The sequence below is a fragment of the Acipenser ruthenus genome, unplaced genomic scaffold (genome assembly GCF_902713425.1).
Source record: "Acipenser ruthenus unplaced genomic scaffold, fAciRut3.2 maternal haplotype, whole genome shotgun sequence".
Taxonomy (NCBI): domain Eukaryota; kingdom Metazoa; phylum Chordata; class Actinopteri; order Acipenseriformes; family Acipenseridae; genus Acipenser; species Acipenser ruthenus.
Window position 1 is genome coordinate 27,945 of NW_026707909.1, and position 21,567 is coordinate 49,511.

Consider the following 21,567-nt stretch of genomic DNA (forward strand, 5'->3'; position numbering starts at 1 on the left):
GCGGTTAGAATAGCGTGGATTCAATGCGCCGCACCGGCCGGCTCACTCTGTCCTTAGGCTCTACTGACCTCTAGTGGTGAAGTGTGGAAACTGCGATTGAAATCCTGCTCTCCGTGTTCATTGTGAACTTCTCCCAGGTAAGAGTAATACAGCCCTCGCAACTCTCTTGTCCAATAAAAAAATAAGTGTGTGTTTCTCTTTTCGGTTTCATGTATTATGTGTTTATTTAGCAGACGCCTTTATCCAAGGCGACTTACAGAGACTAGGGTGTGTGAACTATGCATCAGCTGCAGAGTCACTTACAACTACGTCTCACCCGAAAGACGGAGCACAAGGAGGTTCAGTGACTTGCTCAGGGTCACACAGTGAGTCAGTGGCTGAGGTGGGATTTGAACCGGGGACCTCCTGGTTACAAGCCCTTTTCTTTAACCACTGGACCACACAGCCTCCTTTATGGCAGTCAATCCATCTCAGTTACATATGTGAGCAGCAGGATGATGGGAAATGTAGTTCTGAGAGGTCCGTGCGGGTACGTGTGATACCAGCGAGCAGGAGGATGATGGGAAATGTAGTTCTGAGAGGTCCATGCGGGTACATGTGATACCAGCGAGCGGGACGATGATGGGAAATGTAGTTCTGAGAGGTCCATGCGGGTACATGTGATACCAGCGAGCAGGAGGATGATGGGAAATGTAGTTCTGAGAGGTCCATGCGGGTTCATGTGAAGCCAGGAGGATGATGGGAAATTTAAAAGTTTAAAAAAGTGGTCAAAATGTAAATAAAATAATTTAAACAATACACAGATCTTACAAAAACAGTTGCTGCAACACCTGGGAACATGAAACACAATCAAATTAAAAAGTTCTTAGTTCTTATGTACCCTTTAATTCGGGAGTTTTTTCTTTTTTTAATGAATAGTAAAATGTCTTTGTTGATTATTTACATGCGTGTTTCACCTCAACAGAGAGAACAGCGAGGAGGAGACAGAGAGGTGAATCGGGGGGAGAGGTATTGACAATGTCGACCCAGGGGACTTTTTTTTTGAGAAAAGGACCAGGGGTCACAAATGGAGATTAGATAAAGGGGCATTCAGAACAGAAAATAGGAGGCACTTTTTTACACAGAGAATTGTGAGGGTCTGGAACCAACTCCCCAGTAATGTTGTTGAAGCTGACACCCTGGGATCCTTCAAGAAGCTGCTTGATGAGATTCTGGGATCAATAAGTTACTAACAACCAAACGAGCAAGATGGGCTGAATGGGGCCTCCTCTCGTTTGGAAACTTTCTTATGTTCTGTGCATAAACTCCATATCACATTTCTAATTTGAATGCATTAGGACCTTGACTCTTCCTTATCAAACACTATCAAATAAGAGACTCATAAAACTTAACAGACTCATAAACGCACAGGTAGGCGTTACTGTAACTCTCAGGTAACTATACTGCGTACCCGAGCAAAGTCTACTGGAACAGAGAACTGCGACAGAGGAGAAAGAGAGTCGAGAGACTTCAGCGCTTTGAAAGGTAAAGTTTAATAAAAACATTATTTCCCAAAACTAAAAAACGCCCGTCGCGTGTCACGCTGCTTATTCTTATGCAGGTAATGGTTTATTTTGAGCGCGGCTGCTTCCGGTTTATATGAAGCGATTCATTCTTGTTATTCGAGATCAGACCGGGTTTGGCTTGAGTTTAATATTACCGAGTAATTCACGTCTCTGCTCCCGTAAGAGAAAGAGAGCTAAACCAGCGAGCAGCCTCGCTTTCTAAAGCAGTGTGTAACGGGTGTGTAGTTCCGTCTTGAGGTCCAGTCCCATGTGAATACACAGTCAATAGATCTGCAGTGGGCTGGTCTGTATCCCCGGCATTGATTACACTGTAATGCTGGGCTCACAATACTGGTAGGCGCGTCTAAAATAATAATAATTATATATATAAGGCAGTCAGTTGAGTTGGTTGTAAGTTTATAAAAAGCCTGTCTGGTTACCGCTGAATCTCTATCGGGGTCTGAAACAAGAACCGAACTCGGACCCGGATTTTCTAACTGAACCCGGCCCGCAATTGAGACCCGAACCCTCGAAAATCGTTCTTATTAAATCTGATCTTCATCGCTTCTCACTGGAGTCGCTCACAGCAGCGTCGTGTTTATATTTACACATTCCTAATCTTAACATCCGCGTTTAAAATGAAACGACACCTTTTCTCCTTTCTCTAAACTACAGGGAAATATAAAGCTTGACTCAATAAAAAAGTATAATAATTCTGGGATGTACATTAAATACGTATATGCTGTACAACTAACTTTAATAAAGGGATTTAGAACACATCATGTGAATGTTTCATTTCTTGTTGAACTCTCTACCGCGCCCTGTGTGATAAAACTGCACAGCTTTGTATCATAGAACTGTATCCAGTTATCGGTACAAAGTCTCCGTTAACAGCAGGGACACACAAAGACAATTACAGTTACTGGAAAAGCAGATCCTGTTATCAGTAAAACACACCGTGTTATGGTTAGCAGGTGTATCTCTTTTGTTAATCGTTATGTGAAAATGGATTACAGTAATACAGGCGCTATACATTTTACACAATATATGCAGGGCTTCTGTTTTTCGGGTTTTATTAATTGTATTTTTCGGGGCTTATTTTGAGCTATTTTCGAGTTTTATGTAAATCGTTTTTTTCAGAGCTTTCGTTTTTGATCTACTGTATGAAATGAGTGTTTTCGGTTACTTTCCAGAATGCTTGAGCGGTTTTTTTGTGTGTGTGTCAAAATATGTATAGTAGTAACTGGACAGGACTTGCACTCTTAAACTGTCCCTTCTTTCCTCTGCTGTCTTCCGCAGTGAAACCCCTCTGGTCTCGGCACGTTCTTCTGGGGTTTTTGTCTGGAGGTATTTGTTTCACATTTCGCCACAATTCTGTTTTAAACTCTCCGTGTCTTAACTGTAATACATCTTGAAATCCCGCTAACAAGCCTCCATCCTGATTGTAATCTCGTTTTAAATCTCGCAAGCGGATTCTCCAATAGAAATGCAGGAATGTGCTGTCACTCAGTAGTTGGGGGCGGGTTTAAAGCATTCAGAACGAATCACTGATAGATTCTCAAGTCAGGAAGGCGGGACATTGCCCAGCAGCACTGTTAAATGTATTTATTATTATTTTTGTCGAAGGTTTTATTTTTTAATGGGAATAGTAACCATTTCCACAGTTTTTCTGTTTTTTTCCGGTGTTTATTGGCTATCCACCGATTTCATTTTTTTTGTATTGGGGGTGTTTTATCGGGTTTTATCGATTAAAACCGAAAATCAGAAGCCCTAATTATATGATATATTCATTGTGTTTGGATTTGTTCATTATGAAATACAAACAATAAACAGCAGACTAACTGTGATAATAAAAAGCGCTCGGAATGATGGCAAACACCACGAGAAGATAAAGAGACAGAAAAAGAGAATGAAAGTGAGGAGGAAGAACGAGGGGTGGTCTAAGAAGAGAGAATGAAAGTGAGGAGGAAGAACGAGGGGTGGTCTAAGAAGAGAGAATGAAAGTGAGGAGGAAGAACGAGGGGTGGTCTAAGAAGAAAGAATGAAAGTGAGGAGGAAGAACGAGGGGTGGTCTAAGAAGAGAGAATGAAAGTGAGGAGGAAGAACGAGGGGTGGTCTAAGAAGAGAGAATGAAAGTGAGGAGGAAGAACGAGGGGTGGTCTAAGAAGAGAGAATGAAAGTGAGGAGGAAGAACGAGGGGTGGTCTAAGAAGAGAGAAAAAGGTGAGAAGTGAAGCTCTAAACTCTTTAATAATTGGCTTATTTCAATTCTGTTGCAGAGGAGAAACACAGCTAACTGAGGAATGAGTGATTCAGAAGTTACAGACATGGTTAGGACTAGAAGGAAACGAAGAAACAGTATAGATATGGAACCACCCAATATGTCAGGAGACTCTTCCAGGTAATCTCATGTCTCTTCACTGTGCAGAGGCATGCATGCTCCAGTTTAATAACACACCTGATGACTCCAGTCCAGGTTCACCAGCAGCACCAGCACCTCAGTGACACTCCCAGGAACTGCTGCCCTTTCACTTGGGAGCTGTGTTCAGGGTTTGTAATGAACAGTAACATGTCTTTGATGATGATTATTTACATGTGTGTTTCACATCAACAGCGGTAATGTCCAGGTGAAGACAGAGAGTAGTTCGGACGAGGAGGAGCCTGAGAGGAAGAAACAGAGGTTTGTTTTTAGATTTAAAAATACCCCCCAGGTTTACAGCAGAGAATAAGCAGATTGAAATTCTCATTGTGTTTCTACACGTCCCTCCTCAACAATCTATGGTCATGAGGCCTGTATGCATGTAAAGCACTGGGGGGGGGGCTGGCAGAGGTGAAAGGTCACACGGCTGTTGAGCGCCCAGCAGTTATGATTCTGCAGACAAGCTTTTCAAAGCCAGGTAAACAATAACTAATGTCTATTAAGTTCAGTTCTATTCTGTTCTGTTATAAATGCAGAGTAGAGGCTGGTTGATTTGAATGGGATGAGGAGGGCGGTCTGGCAGTTAGGATTCTGCAGACAAGCTTCTCAAAGCAGCTCAAAGCAGGTGAAGGCAGATTTAAAAACGATACAAAACTCGATACTGGAGGAGCGACGGAACCCAGAACCACTCGGAATGATTGTAAGTAAGGAGGGGAATTTAAAAATAAATTAATGTCATGCTAAGATACTTGCTCTTCAGTGCTGCAGTCTGGCTGAACCGCTCGGCCTGTTTCTAATGATGTCATACCTGTTGTAACGCCTGCTCTGACACGATGGCTGTTTCTAATGATGTCATACCTGTTGTAACACCTGCTCTGACACGATGCCTGTTTCTAATGATGTCATACCTGTTGTAACGCCTGCTCTGACACGATGGCTGTTTCTAATGATGTCATACCTGTTGTAAAGCCTGCTCTGACACGATGGCTGTTTCTAATGATGTCATACCTGTTGTAACGCCTGCTCTGACACGATGCCTGTTTCTAATGATGTCATACCTGTTGTAACGCCTGCTCTGACACGATGGCTGTTTCTAATGATGTCATACCTGTTGTAACACCTGCTCTGACACGATGCCTGTTTCTAATGATGTCATACCTGTTGTAACGCCTGCTCTGACACGATGCCTGTTTCTAATGATGTCATACCTGTTGTAACGCCTGCTCTGACACGATGCCTGTTTCTAATGATGTCATACCTGTTGTAACGTCTGCTTTGACACGATGCCTGTTTCTAATGATGTCATACCTGTTGTAACGTCTGCTCTGACACGATGTCTGTTTCTAATGATGTCATACCTGTTGTAACTCCTGCTCTGACTCGATGCCTGTTTGCCCTGCCATGGACTTGAAGCAGTTTCAGCTTCTTGTAATGAAGGGGCCGGGACTCCCAGGAACTGCTGCCCTTTCACTTGGGAGCTGTGTTTAGTGTTAAAAATTAATAGTAAAATGTCTGTGATGATGATTATTTACACGCGTGTGTTTCACCTCAACAGAGAGAACAGCGAGGAGGAGACAGAGAGGAGGGAACTGGAGAGACTGAGGAGGGAGAATGAGAGACTGAAGAGGGAGGAGAATGAGAGACTGAGGAGGGAGAATGAGAGCCTGAAGAGGGAGGAGAATGAGAGACTGAGGAGGGAGAATGAGAGCCTGAAGAGGGAGGAGAATGAGAGACTGAGGAGGGAGAATGAGAGCCTGAAGAGGGAGGAGGAGGAGAGACTGAGGAGGGAGAATGAGAGACTGAGGAGGGAGAATGAGAGACTGAAGAGGGAGGAGGAGGAGAGACTGAAGAGGTTTGTTTTTCTATTTTATAGACCCCACAGGTTTACAGTAGAGAATAAGCAGATTTTCATTCTCATTGTGTTTTTTCTACACGTCCCTCCTCACCAATCTATGGTCATGAGACAGTGTGACCTTTCAGCTCTTCCTGTGCATGTAGAGTACTGAGGGGGGGGGGGGGGCAGAGGTGAAAGGTGATGAAGAAGGCGGTTCATTCCCCAGACGAGCGCAAAGCAGCTCAAAGCCAGAGGCAGATTTAAAATGATAAGAACTCAATATTGGAGAAACTCCACTCAACACTGCAGAGCTGTATAGAGGTCTATAGGAAAGAGAGCTCAACACTGCAGAGCTGTATAGAGGTCTATAGGAAAGAGAACTCAACACTGCAGAGCTGTATAGAGGTCTATAGGAAAGAGAACTCCACACTGCAGAGCTGTATAGAGGTCTATAGGAAAGAGAACTCCACTCTCAACACTGCAGAGCTGTACAGAGGTCTATAGGAAAGAGAACTCAACACTGCAGAGCTGTATAGAGGTCTATAGGAAAGAGAGCTCCCCTCTCAACACTGCAGAGCTGTACAGAGGTCTATAGGAAAGAGAACTCAACACTGCAGAGCTGTATAGAGGTCTATAGGAAAGAGAACTCCACTCTCAACACTGCAGAGCTGTATAGAGGTCTATAGGAAAGAGAACTCAACACTGCAGAGCTGTATAGAGGTCTATAGGAAAGAGAACTCCACACTGCAGAGCTGTATAGAGGTCTATAGGAAAGAGAACTCCACTCTCAACACTGCAGAGCTGTATAGAGGTCTATAGGAAAGAGAACTCTGCACTGCAGAGCTGTATAGAGGTCTATAGGAAAGAGAGCTCCCCTCTCAACACTGCAGAGCTGTATAGAGGTCTATAGGAAAGAGAACTCCCCTCAACACTGCAGAACTGTATAGAGGTCTATAGGAAAGAGAGCTCCCCTCTCAACACTGCAGAGCTGTATAGAGGTCTATAGGAAAGAGAACAACACTGCAGAGCTGTATAGAGGTCTATAGGAAAGAGAACTCAACACTGCAGAGCTGTATAGAGGTCTATAGCAAAGAGAGCTCCCCTCTCAACACTGCAGAGCTGTATAGAGGTCTATAGGAAAGAGAACTCCACTCAACACTGCAGAGCTATATAGAGGTCTATAGGAAAGAGAGCTCCACTCTCAACACTGCAGAGCTGTATAGAGGTCTATAGGAAAGAGAGCTCCACTTTCAACACTGCAGAGCTGTATAGAGATATATAGGAAAGAGAACTCAACACTGCAGAGCTGTATAGAGGTCTATAGGAAAGAGAGCTCCCCTCTCAACACTGCAGAGCTGTATAGAGATATATAGGAAAGAGAGCTCCACTCTCAACACTGCAAAGCTGTATAGAGGTCTATAGGAAAGAGAGCTCCCCTCTCAACACTGCAGAGCTGTATAGAGGTCTATAGGAAAGAGAACTCCACTCAACACTGCAGAGCTGTATAGAGGTCTATAGGAAAGAGAACTCAACACTGCAGAGCTGTATAGAGGTCTATAGGAAAGAGAACTCAACACTGCAGAGCTGTATAGAGGTCTATAGGAAAGAGAACTCCACTCAACACTGCAGAGCTGTATAGAGGTCTATAGGAAAGAGAGCTCAACACTGCAGAGCTGTATAGAGGTCTATAGGAAAGAGAACTCAACACTGCAGAGCTGTATAGAGGTCTATAGGAAAGAGAGCTCCCCTCTCAACACTGCAGAGCTGTATAGAGATATATAGGAAAGAGAGCTCCACTCTCAACACTGCAAAGCTGTATAGAGGTCTATAGGAAAGAGAACTCCACTCAACACTGCAGAGCTGTATAGAGGTCTATAGGAAAGAGAACTCAACACTGCAGAGCTGTATAGAGATATATAGGAAAGAGAGCTCCACTCTCAACACTGCAGAGCTGTATAGAGGTCTATAGGAAAGAGAGCTCCCCTCTCAACACTGCAGAGCTGTATAGAGGTCTATAGCAAAGAGAGCTCCCCTCTCAACACTGCAGAGCTATATAGAGGTCTATAGGAAAGAGAACTCCACTCAACACTGCAGAGCTGTATAGAGGTCTATAGGAAAGAGAACTCAACACTGCAGAGCTGTATAGAGGTCTATAGGAAAGAGAACTCAACACTGCAGAGCTGTATAGAGATATATAGGAAAGAGAGCTCCCCTCTCAACACTGCAGAGCTGTATAGAGGTCTATAGGAAAGAGAGCTCCACACTGCACAGCTGTATAGAGGTCTATAGGAAAGAGAGCTCCACACTGCAGAGCTGTATAGAGGTCTATAGGAAAGAGAACTCCCCTCAACACTGCAGAGCTGTATAGAGGTCTATAGGAAAGAGAACTCCACACTGCAGAGCTGTATAGAGGTCTATAGGAAAGAGAACTCAACACTGCAGAGCTGTATAGAGATATATAGGAAAGAGAGCTCCACTCTCAACACTGCAAAGCTGTATAGAGGTCTATAGGAAAGAGAGCTCCCCTCTCAACACTGCAGAGCTGTATAGAGGTCTATAGGAAAGAGAGCTCCCCTCTCAACACTGCAGAGCTGTATAGAGGTCTATAGGAAAGATAACTCAACACTGCAGAGCTGTATAGAGGTCTATAGGAAAGAGAACTCAACACTGCAGAGCTGTATAGAGGTCTATAGGAAAGAGAACTCCACTCTCAACACTGCAGAGCTGTATAGCGGTCTATAGGAAAGAAAACTCAACACTGCAGAGCTTTCTGCGTTGATGATGATGATGATGACTTGTTTTGTGTTTTCCACAGCGATCCTGTATTGGAAATGAAGAAGATCCAGGAATTTGTTCAGCGGTTCCCAGATCAGCAGATTAAAATAGAAAGCGCTGTGGAGGAAACTGAACAACATCGCTGCTGACATTCGCAATGACAGAGATGCCCTGGTTGGTGGGACTCCAGCTACTTCTCTCATTCGAAGAGGAGCAGCGGTCGGAGCTGCGGGTGTTGCAGCAGGAGTGGCGATGGTTCCGTTCACAGGAGGAGCCGGTCTAGCAGTTTCTGCAGCGGCTGCTGGAACCGGCACAGCTATTGCTAGTAAAGGGGCATCAGCCTTGAAAGAATACAATAAGAAGTCAGAGCAAGTACGTGAAATGCCAGCAGCAGGATGACAGAGCTCGGCAGATCTGCCACCACAGCGATCGCAGCTGTTTTAAACCTAAAGAGACTCTCCGGGCTGCGCACTGCTGCTGACCCAGATCATGAAAAGGTGTTTGAAATGCTAAAGACAGAGTCACGTCTCAGAGATCTGACAGAGAGGATGGAAGAGTTACTAGGGGCTAGCGGCACTGACAAATTAGCAGATAGTGAGATAGATAAAATAGCTGAAAGCGTTTTTCCAAATGACCTGAAGGCGTTGTTATCATTGTTTTCTATCATTCTAAGTTTTAATATCCAGGACCAGAAAAACGAGAAGGCGAGTAAGATCAGTGAGTGCGCTGAGAAGCTTGAGCAAAACCTGCAGGCAGTGACCGTGATTCACACAGCCATGAAACCACTTGACAATTGTAAACCTTCCAGTGTGATCGCCGCCTGTTGTGAAAGAGGAGGTGCAGTCGTGTAGATAAGAGCTGTTTGTAACAGACCCGCAGGCAGTGAGGGAGAGCCACACACACACACTGACAACACTGTACAATTGAAATCTTTCAGTTAAGAGTGACGTGGAATCAAGCGCTGATACTAACGGGGAGGACTCTGGAGCTTTGAGAGTTCATTAATAACAACGGATGCCCCGCCCCCTTCTGGCTATAACGGGTTTCAAAATTTTAAAACCACATTTTTTATTTTTTTTTTACACACATGTTTTTGGTTAGAGTTAGGGGGTTAGGGTTGGGGTTCAGGGTTTAGGGTTTCGGGTTAGGGTTAGGGCTAGTCTGGGCATGCGCAGTACACACAGTAGGAATATTTGACAGGACGTGACAGCGGTGTGTGGAGATTACAGAATGAATTACCCAGGATCTCAGTCCTCAGCGAGCCTCCGCAGAAAATCATCTTTTACAATTAGCATTGTACTTTTTTTTCATTATTGTTGTACATATATAAAGATAAATAGATATGTATAGTTTTTAACTGCATTAATTTGTATGATTGCTGTTCATATTTGTGTATCAGTCAGTATGTATATTATTGTTTTGAGCTGTTTTCACAGTAATGAGTCCTTAGATTCCAGGTAAACACAACCACATAATAGGCTGTGTTGTGTCTCTATAGCCGTCTGAGAACAAATATCAGTGAATAATGTTCTTGTAATTTTGTAAATACCTTTTGTGTAAATGTTTTTATTCACTACTGTATGAATAAATACTTTTGGTAGAAATAAAAAAATATATATTTATAGTTCTTTTGTCATTTTATCATTTTTTTGGAAGGGGGCGGGATATGCATTACACTCCAATAAATAAATAAACAAATAAATAAATATTATCACACACAAATCAATAAAACAGAAACAATAATACTAACAATAGGAAAGACTCGCAACCATTGACATTAAATAATTGGAAAACTATGAGCAACTTCAACAGGAATTAAAAGATACATCTACATAATTTAAAAACAATTTTCACTCGCTGGTACTTGGTATAAAGCTGATGCTGTGAAACAGGCGCCATTTCGGCTCTCACAGAGTCGCACCGCGTTGCAAACAGCAGGGCAGCTGGAGCCAACATGGCGGACACAGTGACGCAGTTTCAGAACCTCTCCTCGGTCGCCTAGCAACAAGGCGCTCAGAGGAACGACGTCATCAGCGGTCCCGCAGATCGAGAGTTCGAATGGCGGTTGGTTTAATTTTCCAGCAGTTAAAGAGAAGACGGGAGAGCGCGTTTACTTTACTGTGTAGAAACATTTATAATGAATACAACAAAACCAAACACATTTACACGTCAAAGAGTGTCTCTGGTCTTTGAATTGCGCGTTTACTAGAGATAATAATCACACCGTTAGAGCGGTATTACACTCGCATCGTGCCCGTTTTTTTCAGAGGGGAAAAAAAAGTAAATTTTATATATTTTTTAAAAATATTATAATATTAAGTGTTTAAATAATATAGTTTTTTTTAATAGAACTAAAAAATAATTCAAACTCGTCGTCTCTCCTCACAACCGTCTTCGCGGTTTTCTTGGTGCTCGCGCGCCCCTTCGTGGCTCGAGCTCGCAATGTGAGGTCGAGGTGAGGGAAGAAACTGCGCGCCCGTGTCCGCCATTTTGGCTCCGTGTGATGATCTATTTCAAAGGCGCTGGACTCCAGTTTAGAGCCGCAATGGCGTCAGTTTCACAGCCGCTTCAGCTATAGTCCTCAACACCGCGCTTGTTGTTGTGAAGTCACTCCAGGACAGGAACGTCTCTTCAAGATGAACATCCTCTCAAACCGAATCATTAAATAACAGATATTGTCGCTGTTTTAAAAACAAAAACGCATTCCGGTACGGTATGCTTTATTTGTGCCTGTCGAAAGTTCTCGACGGGTTAGTTTTAAATTATAAACTCTGTGCTTATGCGGGAAAATTAAAAAAGACCTGCCAAACCACTCTCAATAGCATGAGGTAAAAATCTAATATATAGTTAGGGCAAAAGGGTTGTATGTTTATTTTATTTTATTTATTTATTTTGAGGGGGGGGTGTATTATTTTGCTGTACATTGTAAGTAGTCCCCCTGTTTTCTTTCTCTCTGAATCTCTTGCTGTCCTATAATCCTCCCTCTTCAGATAATAAGCTTTAACGAGCCCCAGCTACACCTCAGCATTGCCCCGGTTGGTTCATTATTAAAGCGGGCTGTCGAGACTGCCAGCGAGCCGAGCGAGGTGTGATATAAACACGCACGATTATTTAAACTCTTTCGTGACTTGAATGTCTCAGAACAGCTGTTTGTTTAACATGGATTCCGGTCTGTTTGGTTGTCGTCCAACCCCAAGTACCGCTCGTTTTTGAACTAATATACTTTCAGTTTCATGTTCAACGCAGTTCGCTTCAGCTACACGGAAGAGACGCGCTTGGGGTGAAGTTGGTGAGTCGATTTTATACTTTTTATCATTGAAGATAGTGGTTTATAAAACTATATTCATTATAATAATAATAATAATAATAATAATAATAATAATAAAAATAATAATAATAATAATATTTGTGTATTGAACGGGTGTCATAGGGCCGCCTCTCAAACTCGAGCTCTATCCAAATCAATTCAGTGTCATTTCAACACTGTGCAATGATCTTATTCATGTACTTGTCAGGTGAAAGCAGCGAGACAGATATAGCTGTGCTTGATATTAACCGGAGTGTGGTTCACATACCTGCGCTTTCTTTCTGTTTGTTTTTCGCGTTAGGAACTACAGAACTCTGTCGTCCATTTTAGTTTTTTAGACGCCCTGTTCCTTTTACTTTCAATAGTTGAAGCGACGCGTTTCAGACGCAAGCTGCTCGGGTAGATATTTACTGTTACAAACTTTGTTAAAAACCCCGAACATTTGATTTCTGAAGAAGTGAATTAGGATTAAGCTTTAGAATTAATTTAGAAATAATTATTGGAATGTTCATTTAAGGACTGCGGGTCGGGTTTATATATATAAACCTATTATCTGGCTGGATATTATTTACCAATACATATTCCTTCTGGTATCCTTGGCTACTTAATTGCTGAGTCTTTTTTTAACGTGTTTGCGAATATCATAACAGCGCTTTTGAACACGTGATGCATTTCTTTTAGAGCCCGCACTGTTTCCAGAAGCGGCTGTGGTGTCCCATATGTGGGACCCGTCTGTCTGTTTAAAAACAGCGCGGTTTTATTTTGCAGGACCAGCTCTATTGTTTTTAGCGTTTTCTAAAATGCTTTGACAGCTTCGGGCTCCACATCTGGGGTGTTAGCAAGCGCGGAGGTTTCTGGACATCCGTTTGATTCCGCCGTGTCTGCGCAGGAGAACAAAGGCGAATGTAATCAGGGAATGTGCTGGAAGAGACACCCGTGGTCATGTCTGTAAAATGGGAACAGCGAATGCGCGATTTGAATTAATTCGAGTAGAAAGAGATTCTCATGGTGCCTTGCGGGCGGAGAATACAAATCAATACTGCCTTGAGGATCGGTGGAGCAACTCGACGCCAGTTCCATATTCCACTGGAGAACCAATTCTCCGAAAAAAATTCAAATGTTTGAGAATAGAGCCCAGTATAAGGAATGGTATGCGAATGAAGTGGGTACCAAATTAACATCCCCCTGTGTAAAAATCAAAAACGTGGTCAGAGTGAGTATGTTCTGGTTCCTGCCTGTTTCAATCAGTCCTGAAGGAGGAGGGCTCCTAATTCAAACAGGCCCTGAGGTTGAGGGATAATGAAGCTGAAATAAAGTGTTTGAGTGACTGCGACAACAAGAAGTGCTCTGAATGATTACAAACAGCATGAAAAGATAAGAGGCCGGTCTCAAAGAGAGAGAAAGAGAGTGACATTTGAAGCTCTATACTGTAATAACTGACTTGTTTCAATTCTGTTGCAGGGTCGATACACTGCTAACTGAGGAATGAGTGATTCAGAAGATGCAGACATGGACCCGACTCCAAGGAGAAGAAGACGCAGTAAAGATTTGGACCCACCCGATATGTCAGGAGACTCTTCCAGGTAATCTCCTGTCTCTTCACTGTGCAGAGGCATGCATGCTCCAGTTTAATAACACACCTGATGACTCCAGTCCAGGTTCACCAGCAGCACCAGCACCTCAATGACACTCCCAGGAACTGCTGCCCTTTCACTTGGGAGCTGTGTTCAGGGTTTCTAATGAACAGTAACACGTCTGTGATGATGATTATTTACACGCGTGTTTCACCCAACAGAGAGCAGGACGACGAGGAGACAGAGATGAGGGAGGAACAGGAGAGACTGAGGAGAGAGGAGGAGGAGAGACTGAAGAGAGAGGAGGAGGAGAGACTGAAGAGGAAAGAGGAGGAGGAGAGACTAAGGAGGGAGGAGGAGGGGGAGGAGAGACTGAAGAGGAAGGAGGAAGAGGAGAGACTGAAGAGAGAGGAGGAGAGACTGAGGTTTGTTTTTCAATTTAAAAAATACCCCACAGGTTTACAGTAGAGAATAAGCAGGTTGAAATTCTCATTGTGTTTCTGCACATCCCTCCTCAACAATCTATGGTCACGAGACAGCGTGACCTTTCAACTCTGCCTGTGCATGTAGAGTAGTGCGGGGCGGGGCGGGGAGGCAGAGTTGAAAGGTCACACTGTCACATGATTTCCAGACGATTTCAAAGCAGGGTAAAGACAGATTTAAAATAAGAACTCAGTGTTGGAGGAACGAGAACTCAGCACTGCAGAGCTGTATAGAGATCTATAGGAAAGAGAACTCCACTCTCAACACTGCAGAACTGTATAGAGGTCTATAGGAAAGAGAACTCCACTCTCAACACTGCAGAGCTGTATAGAGGTCTATAGGAAAGAGAACTCCACTCTCAACACTGCAGAGCTGTATAGAGGTCTATAGGAAAGAGAGCTCCACTCAACACTGCAGAGCTGTATAGAGGTCTATAGGAAAGAGAACTCAACACTGCAGAGCTGTATAGAGGTCTAAGGAAAGAGAACTCCACACTGCAGAGCTGTATAGAGGTCTATAGGAAAGAGAACTCAACACTGCAGAGCTGTATAGAGGTCTATAGGAAAGAGAACTCAACACTGCAGAGCTGTATAGAGGTCTATAGGAAAGAGAGCTCCTCTCAACACTGCAGAGCTGTATAGAGGTCTATAGGAAAGAGAACTCCACTCCACACTGCAGAGCTGTATAGAGGTCTATAGGAAAGAGAGCTCCACTCTCAACACTGCAGAGCTGTATAGAGGTCTATAGGAAAGAGAACAACACTGTAGAGATGGTGGTGGTGATGATGGTGATGATGATGAAGATGACGAAGATGGCTTGTTTTGTGTTTTTTTTTACACAGCGCTCTTGAATTCAAGGAGGAAATGAAGAAGATCCAGGAATTTGTTCAGCGGTTCCCAGATCAGCTGAAAGAAACAGAAAGCGCTGTGGAGGAATTGAAGAAGGTCGCTGACGACATTCACAATGAGAGAGATGCTGTGGTTGGTGGGGCTCGAGCTTCCTCTTTCATTCGAACAGGAGCAGCGATCGCTGCTGTAGGTGTAATAGGTCTTGCAGGAGCGGGGCTGGCTACATTCACAGGGGGAGCCAGTGTGGCTGTTGCTGGGGCCGTTGCTGGGGGTTTAACACAGGCTATTGCAGGTGGCACAGTTGCTGGAATGGTTGCTGGGGGATCCACTCTGGCTTTAGCAAGTGGAACAGTTGCTGCCAGTATAGGAGCATTCACCTTGAGATCTTACAGTAAGAAGATAGAGGATATATGTGAAAATGCGAGACGCAGGATGACAGAGCTCAGCAGATCTGCCACCACAGCGATCGCAGCTCTTTTAAACCTAAAGAGACTCTCCGGATCACCGGACACAGCTGCTGACTCAGATCATGAAAAGGTGTTTGAAATGCTAGAGACAGACTCAGGTCTCAGAGATCTGACAGAGAGGATGGAAGAGTTACTAGGGGCTAGCGGCACTGACACAGCAGACAGTCAGATAGATCAAATAGCTGAAAACGTTTTTCCAAATGACCTGGGCCAGTTGTTTTCTGTCATTCTAAGTTTTAAGAGCAAAGAGGAGAAAAACGAGAAGGCGAGTAAGATCTGTGAGTGCGCTGAAAAGCTTGAGGAAAACCTGCAGGCAGTGAGGGAGATCCACACAGCCATGAAAACACTTTCCAACTGAAATAGTTCCAGTGTGAGCGCCGCGATTATATATATATGGAGGCTGTGTGGTCCAGTGGTTACAGAAAAGGGCTTGTAACCAGAAGGTCCCCGGTTCAAATCCCACCTCAGCCACTGACTCACTGTGTGACCCTGAGCAAGTCACTTCACCTCCTTGTGCTCCGTCTTTCGGGTGAGACGTAGTTGTAAGTGACTCTGCAGCTGATGCATAGTTCACACACCCTAGTCTCTGTAAGTCGCCTTGGATAAAGGCGTCTGATAAATAAACAAATTATTATATATATATAATATAAACCTCAAGAATCCTGTTTTAAGCTGTATTACTACTGTGCCGTGTTTATCTAACAGTTATCCACATAAACATATTATTATGGTAGATTTCCCCCCCGTTCATAGTTCTTTAAGAGAAGTGCGGATCAGAGAGTTTGCAGCGTGAAGACAGGTTTGTGTAGAACCAATTAGAAAGTTAGAGAAGGTTGATTAAAGACAGGAAAATAAAACAAAACAAAAATAACTATAATGCATGAGAAGAAAAAATGATCTCGGGATCTCGACAATTAAAAAAAAACTCCAGCCCATCGTCGCTTCAAATCAACTCTCCAGACCCGCCTGTCCTCTCTCGCTTTCCACGCTCTTCAAGCCTGATATCCGTTATTAGCTGCTGTCTAAATTGCTATTTCGGATTGATGTTAATGTGATGATTCTGTAGGGCACACGCATCCACAATGTTTAAAACTCACATCCTAGCCTTGTATTTCATGTACCAAGCCTTGTATTTCACTGTATATAATGTATTATACATTGTTTTCACCGTGTTTAATGCATTGTATTTCACTGTATATAATGTATTATGCATTGTTTTCACCGTGTAATGCATTGTATTTCACTGTATATAATGTATTATGCATTGTTTTCACCGTGTAATGCATTGTATTTCACTGTATATAATGTATTATGCATTGTTTTCACCGTGTTTAATGCATTGTATTTCACTGTATATAATGTATTATGCAGTGTTTTCACCGTGTTTAATGCATTGTATTTCACTGTATATAATGTATTATGCATTGTTTTCACTGTGTTTAATGCATTGTATTTCACTGTATATAATGTATTATGCAGTGTTTTCACTGTGTTTAATGCATTGTATTTCACTGTATATAATGTATTATGCATTGTTTTCACCGTGTTTAATGCATTGTTTTCACTGTATTTAATGTATTATGCATTGTTTTCACTGTATTTAATTTATTATGCATTGTTTTCACTGTATTTAATTTATTATGAATTGTTTCTCACTATCTTGTAAAGCGCTTTGTGATGGTGGTCCACTATGAAAGGCGCTATATGAAATAAGGATTGATTGATCGATTGATTGATTTTGTGATTACAAGATCAATAATGGCTTACCTCTTTTTTCTGTTTGATTTTTCATGTCCTCAGTGAGCCACTGTAAAAAGTTATCTTTTAGAATGATCACTGTGTTTTATTTCTCCATTGTATATTTTATTATTGTTCTACATTATATATATATATATATATATATATATATATATATATATATATATATATATACACACACACACACACATTTGAATTCATTTTGTATGATCGCTGTTAATATCTGTGTACTAAGTCAGTGTCTATGTGATTATTTTGAGCTGTGTTCACAGTAGTGAGTATTTTAGGTTCCAGGTGAACAGAACCACGCAGGAAGCTGTATAGCTGCCTTAGAACAAATATAAGTGAATAATGTTCTCGTAATCCTGTAAATCCTTTTCTATAAATGTGTTCATTCACTATCGTATTAATAAATACTTTTGGTAGAAATAAAAAAAAAAATGTTTATAGTTCTTTTGTCATTTTATCATTTTTTTTAGAAGGGTGGAGGGATATCCATTACACTGCAATAAATAAATAAACAAATAAATAAATATTACCACAAATACACACAAATAAATAAAACAGAAACAATAATACTAACAATAGGAAAGACTCACAACCATTGACATTAAATAATTGGAAAACTATGAGCAACTTCAACAGGAATTAAAAGATACATCTACATAATTTAAAAACAATTTTCACTCGCTGGTACTTGGTATAAAGCTGATGCTGTGAAACAGGCGCCATTTCGGCTCTCACAGAGTCGCACCGCGTTGCAAACAGCAGGGCAGCTGGAGCCAAAATGGCGGACACCGTGACGCAGTTTCAGAACCTCTTCTCGGTCGCCTAGCAACAAGGCGCTCAGAGGAACGACGTCATCAGCGGTCCAGCAGATCGAGAGTTCGAATGGCGGTTGGTTTATTTTTCCCGCAGTTAAAGAGAAGACGGGAGAGCGCGTTTACTTTACTGTGTAGAAACATTTATAATGAATACAACAAAACCAAACACATTTACACGTCAAAGAGTGTCTCTGGTCTTTGAATTGCGCGTTTACTAGAGATAATAATCACACCGTTAGAGTGGTATTACACTCGCATGGTGCCCGTCGATCCCTGCTCGTCTCCCGCCTCTCTCAAGCAGGACTGTGTGTTTATTTAGTATAACACTGAACACAGTGTAACGAGGCATCATTTATTGGATGGAAAGCGGCGGTCACAGTGTTGGTGTGTCCAGCCTTGAGCCAGAGTGACCGGGACGGACATGTATGACCGCTTAACCACCCGGACCGCTTACTGACCACAAACACCAAGATATTAATGAGGAGCTCAGCGGGAAAGCTGCGACATTCTTAAACATGGATCACATGAATCGGGGTACAAAACACTGCACTTGTGTGAGGTGTCTTCACAATTAAAATCATTTTTTATTTTATTTTTACCAAGCGGTCAATTATTATTTGATTCGTATCTTTAAAAAAAGTAAATAAACTCTCACCTGAATTTTCTTCCCTAAATCTTCTCCCAGGTTCGATATTTTTTTTAACTTTTCGCTTCGTTCGTTTCACGGTTTTTCAGAGGAAAAAAAAGTAAATGTATATATTTAAAAAAAATATATATACTGTTAAGTGTTTAAATAATATAGTTTTTTTTTTTTTAAATAGAACTAAAAAATAATTCAAACTCGTCGTCTCTCCTCACAACCGTCTTCGCGGTTTTCTTGGTGTTCGCGCGCCCCTTGGTGGCTCGAGCTCGCAATGTGAGGTCGAGGTGAGGCGGGAAGAAACTGCGCGCCCGTGTCCGCCATTTTGGCTCCGTATGATTATCTATTTCAAAGGCGCTGGACTCCAGTTTAGAGCCGCAATGGCGTCAGTTTCACAGCCGCTTCTGCTATAGTCCTCAACACCTCGCTTGTTGTTGTGAAGTCACTCCAGGACAGGAACGTCTCTTCAAGATGAACACCCTCTCAAACCGAATCATTAAATAACAGATATTGTCGCTGTTTTAAAAACAAAAACGCATTCCGGTACGGTGTGCTTTATTTGTGCCTGTGTCGAAAGTTCTCGACGGGTTAGTTTTAAATTGTAAACTCTGTGTTTATGCATGAAAAAAAGACCTGCCAAACCACTCTCAATAGCATGAGGTAAAAAGGTAATATATAGTTAGGGCAAAAGGGTTGTATGTTATTTTATTTATTTATTTATTTATTTATTTATTTATTTATTTATTTATTTATTTATTTATTTTGAGGGGGGGGGGGTATTATTTTGTTGTTCATTGTAAGTAGCCCCCCTGTTTACTTTCTCTCTGAATCTCTTGCTGTCCTATAATCCTCCCTCTTCAGATAATAAGCTTTAACGAGCCCCAGCTACACCTCAGCATTGCCCCGGTTGGTTCATTATTAAAGCGGGCTGTCGAGACTGCCAGCGAGCCGAGCGAGGTGTGATATAAACACGCACGATTATTTAAACTCTTTCGTGACTTGAATGTCTCAGAACAGCTGTTTGTTTAACATGGATTCCGGTCTGTTTGTCGTCCAACCCCAAGTACTGCCTGTTTTTGAACTAATATACTTTCGGTTTCATGGTCAACGCAGTTTGCTTCAGCTACACGGAAGAGACGCGCTTGTGGTGAAGTTGGTGAGTCGATTTTATACTTTTTATCATTGAAGATAGTGGTTTATAAAACTATATCTATAATAATAACAACAATAATAATACTAACAACAATAAAGTGTGGAGTAGTGGTTAGGGCTCTGGACTCTTGACCGGAGGGTCGTGGGTTCAATCCCAGGTGGAGGACACTGCTGCTGTACCCTTGAGCAAGGTACTTTACCTAGATTGCTCCAGTAAAAACCCAACTGTATAAATGGGGAATTGTATGTAAAAATAATGTGCTATCTTGTAACAATTGTAAGTCGCCCTGGATAAGGGCGTCTGCTAAGAAATAAATAATAATAATAAATACATAGTAATAATAATAATAATACTAACAACAACAATAATAATAGTCATTATATATTTGTTCATTGAACGGATGTCTCTGCGTCATAGGTCCGCCCCTCAAAATCGAGCGCTATCCAAACCATTTCAGTGTCATTTCAACACTGTGCAATGATCTTATTCATGTACTTGTCAGGTGAAAGCAGCGAGACAGATATAGCTGTGCTTGATATTAACCGGAGTGTGGTTCACATACCTGCGCTTTCTTTCTGTTTGTTTTTCGCGTTAGGAACTACAGAACTCTGTCGTCCGTTTTAGTTTTTTAGACGCCCTGTTCCTTTTACTTTCAATAGTTGAAGCGACGCGTTTCAGACGCAAGCTGCTCGGGTAGTTATTTACTGTTACAAACTTTGTTAAAAACCCCGAACATTTTATTTCTGAACAAGTGAATTACATTAACAATAGCGACACGCGACACAAAGACAAATCACATGTAAATTAATCATTTTGAAATATTACTAATACTTTTGCAATAATGCCCTTCTGAGAATTTTACCCTAAACATGTTTAAGAGTAAATGAACACAGTTTTTCCAGTGCAGTTAACTCTGCCTGTGACTCGTGTAAAACACTCTCTCAGTCCACACACAGGTGTTTAGTACAGGTTTATATTGCACAGTTTTTACACAGCAGTTAACTCTGCCTGTGACTCGTGTAAAACACTCTCTCAGTCCACACACAGGTGTTTAGTACAGGTTTATATTGCACAGTTTTTCCAGTGTGGTTAACTCTGCCTGTGACTCGTGTAAAACACTCTCTCAGTCCACACACAGGTGTTTAGTACAGGTTTATATTGCACAGTTTTTCCAGTGCGGTTAACTCTGCCTCTGACTCGTGTAAAACACTCTCTCAGTCCACACACAGGTGTTTAGTACAGGTTTATATTGCACAGTTTTTCCAGTGCGGTTGACTCTGCCTGTGACTCGTGTAAAACACTCTCTCAGTCCACACACAGGTGTTTAGTATAGGTTTATATTGCACAGTTTTTCCAGTGCGGTTAACTCTGCCTGTGACTCGTGTAAAACACTCTCTCAGTCCACACACTGGTGTTTAGTACAGGTTTATATTGCACAGTTTTTACACAGCGGTTCACTCTGCCTGTGACTCGTGTAAAACACTCTCTCAGTCCACACACAGGTGTTTAGTACAGGTTTATATTGCACAGTTTTTCCAGTGCGGTTAACTCTGCCTGTGACTCGTGTAAAACACTCTCTCAGTCCACACACAGGTGTTTAGTACAGGTTTATATTGCACAGTTTTTACACAGCGGTTCACTCTGCCTGTGACTCGTGTAAAACACTCTCTCAGTCCACACACAGGTGTTTAGTACAGGTTTATATTGCACAGTTTTTCCAGTGCGGTTCACTCTGCCTGTGACTCGTGTAAAACACTCTCTCAGTCCACACACAGGTGTTTAGTACAGGTTTATGTTGCTATGTCGCTGAGATGCTGAATATAATTTAGCTCCTGTATGTTGCGCTTGAATCAGAAATGAAATTTGAGCTCTATATGCTTTAGTAATTTAGTAATTGGCGGTTGGTTTATTTTGTCCAGCAGTTAAAGAGAAGACGGGAGAG

The 21,567-nt window shown here is 42.1% G+C and overlaps 3 protein-coding genes across 3 annotated transcripts in view; all 3 read left to right on the plus strand.

Moving 5' to 3' along the window:
- Positions 1 to 3,236: 3,236 nt before the first annotated feature.
- Positions 3,237 to 10,573, plus strand: LOC131728514 (Golgi resident protein GCP60-like). The gene is made up of 4 exons (XM_059019496.1): positions 3,237 to 3,944; positions 4,158 to 4,223; positions 5,518 to 5,714; positions 10,485 to 10,573. Exons 1-4 carry the CDS (start codon positions 3,847 to 3,849, stop codon positions 10,571 to 10,573), a joined length of 450 nt encoding a protein of 149 aa, XP_058875479.1. The 5' UTR covers positions 3,237 to 3,846.
- A 964-nt stretch (positions 10,574 to 11,537) lies between these two features.
- On the plus strand, positions 11,538 to 17,441 carry LOC117968012 (cyclic nucleotide-gated cation channel beta-1-like). The gene is made up of 4 exons (XM_059019501.1): positions 11,538 to 11,860; positions 13,340 to 13,461; positions 13,674 to 13,877; positions 14,777 to 17,441. Exons 2-4 carry the CDS (start codon positions 13,364 to 13,366, stop codon positions 15,606 to 15,608), a joined length of 1,134 nt encoding a protein of 377 aa, XP_058875484.1. The 5' UTR covers positions 11,538 to 11,860; positions 13,340 to 13,363; the 3' UTR covers positions 15,609 to 17,441.
- Positions 17,442 to 19,301: 1,860 nt separating this feature from the next.
- The window catches only part of LOC117432546 (uncharacterized), a 34,690-nt gene continuing 32,424 nt past the window's right edge, over positions 19,302 to 21,567 (plus strand). Inside the window, exon 1 of the mRNA XM_059019503.1 lies at positions 19,302 to 19,628. The gene's annotated coding sequence lies outside the window, so the exon portion shown is untranslated. The remainder of the gene's footprint in view (positions 19,629 to 21,567) is intronic.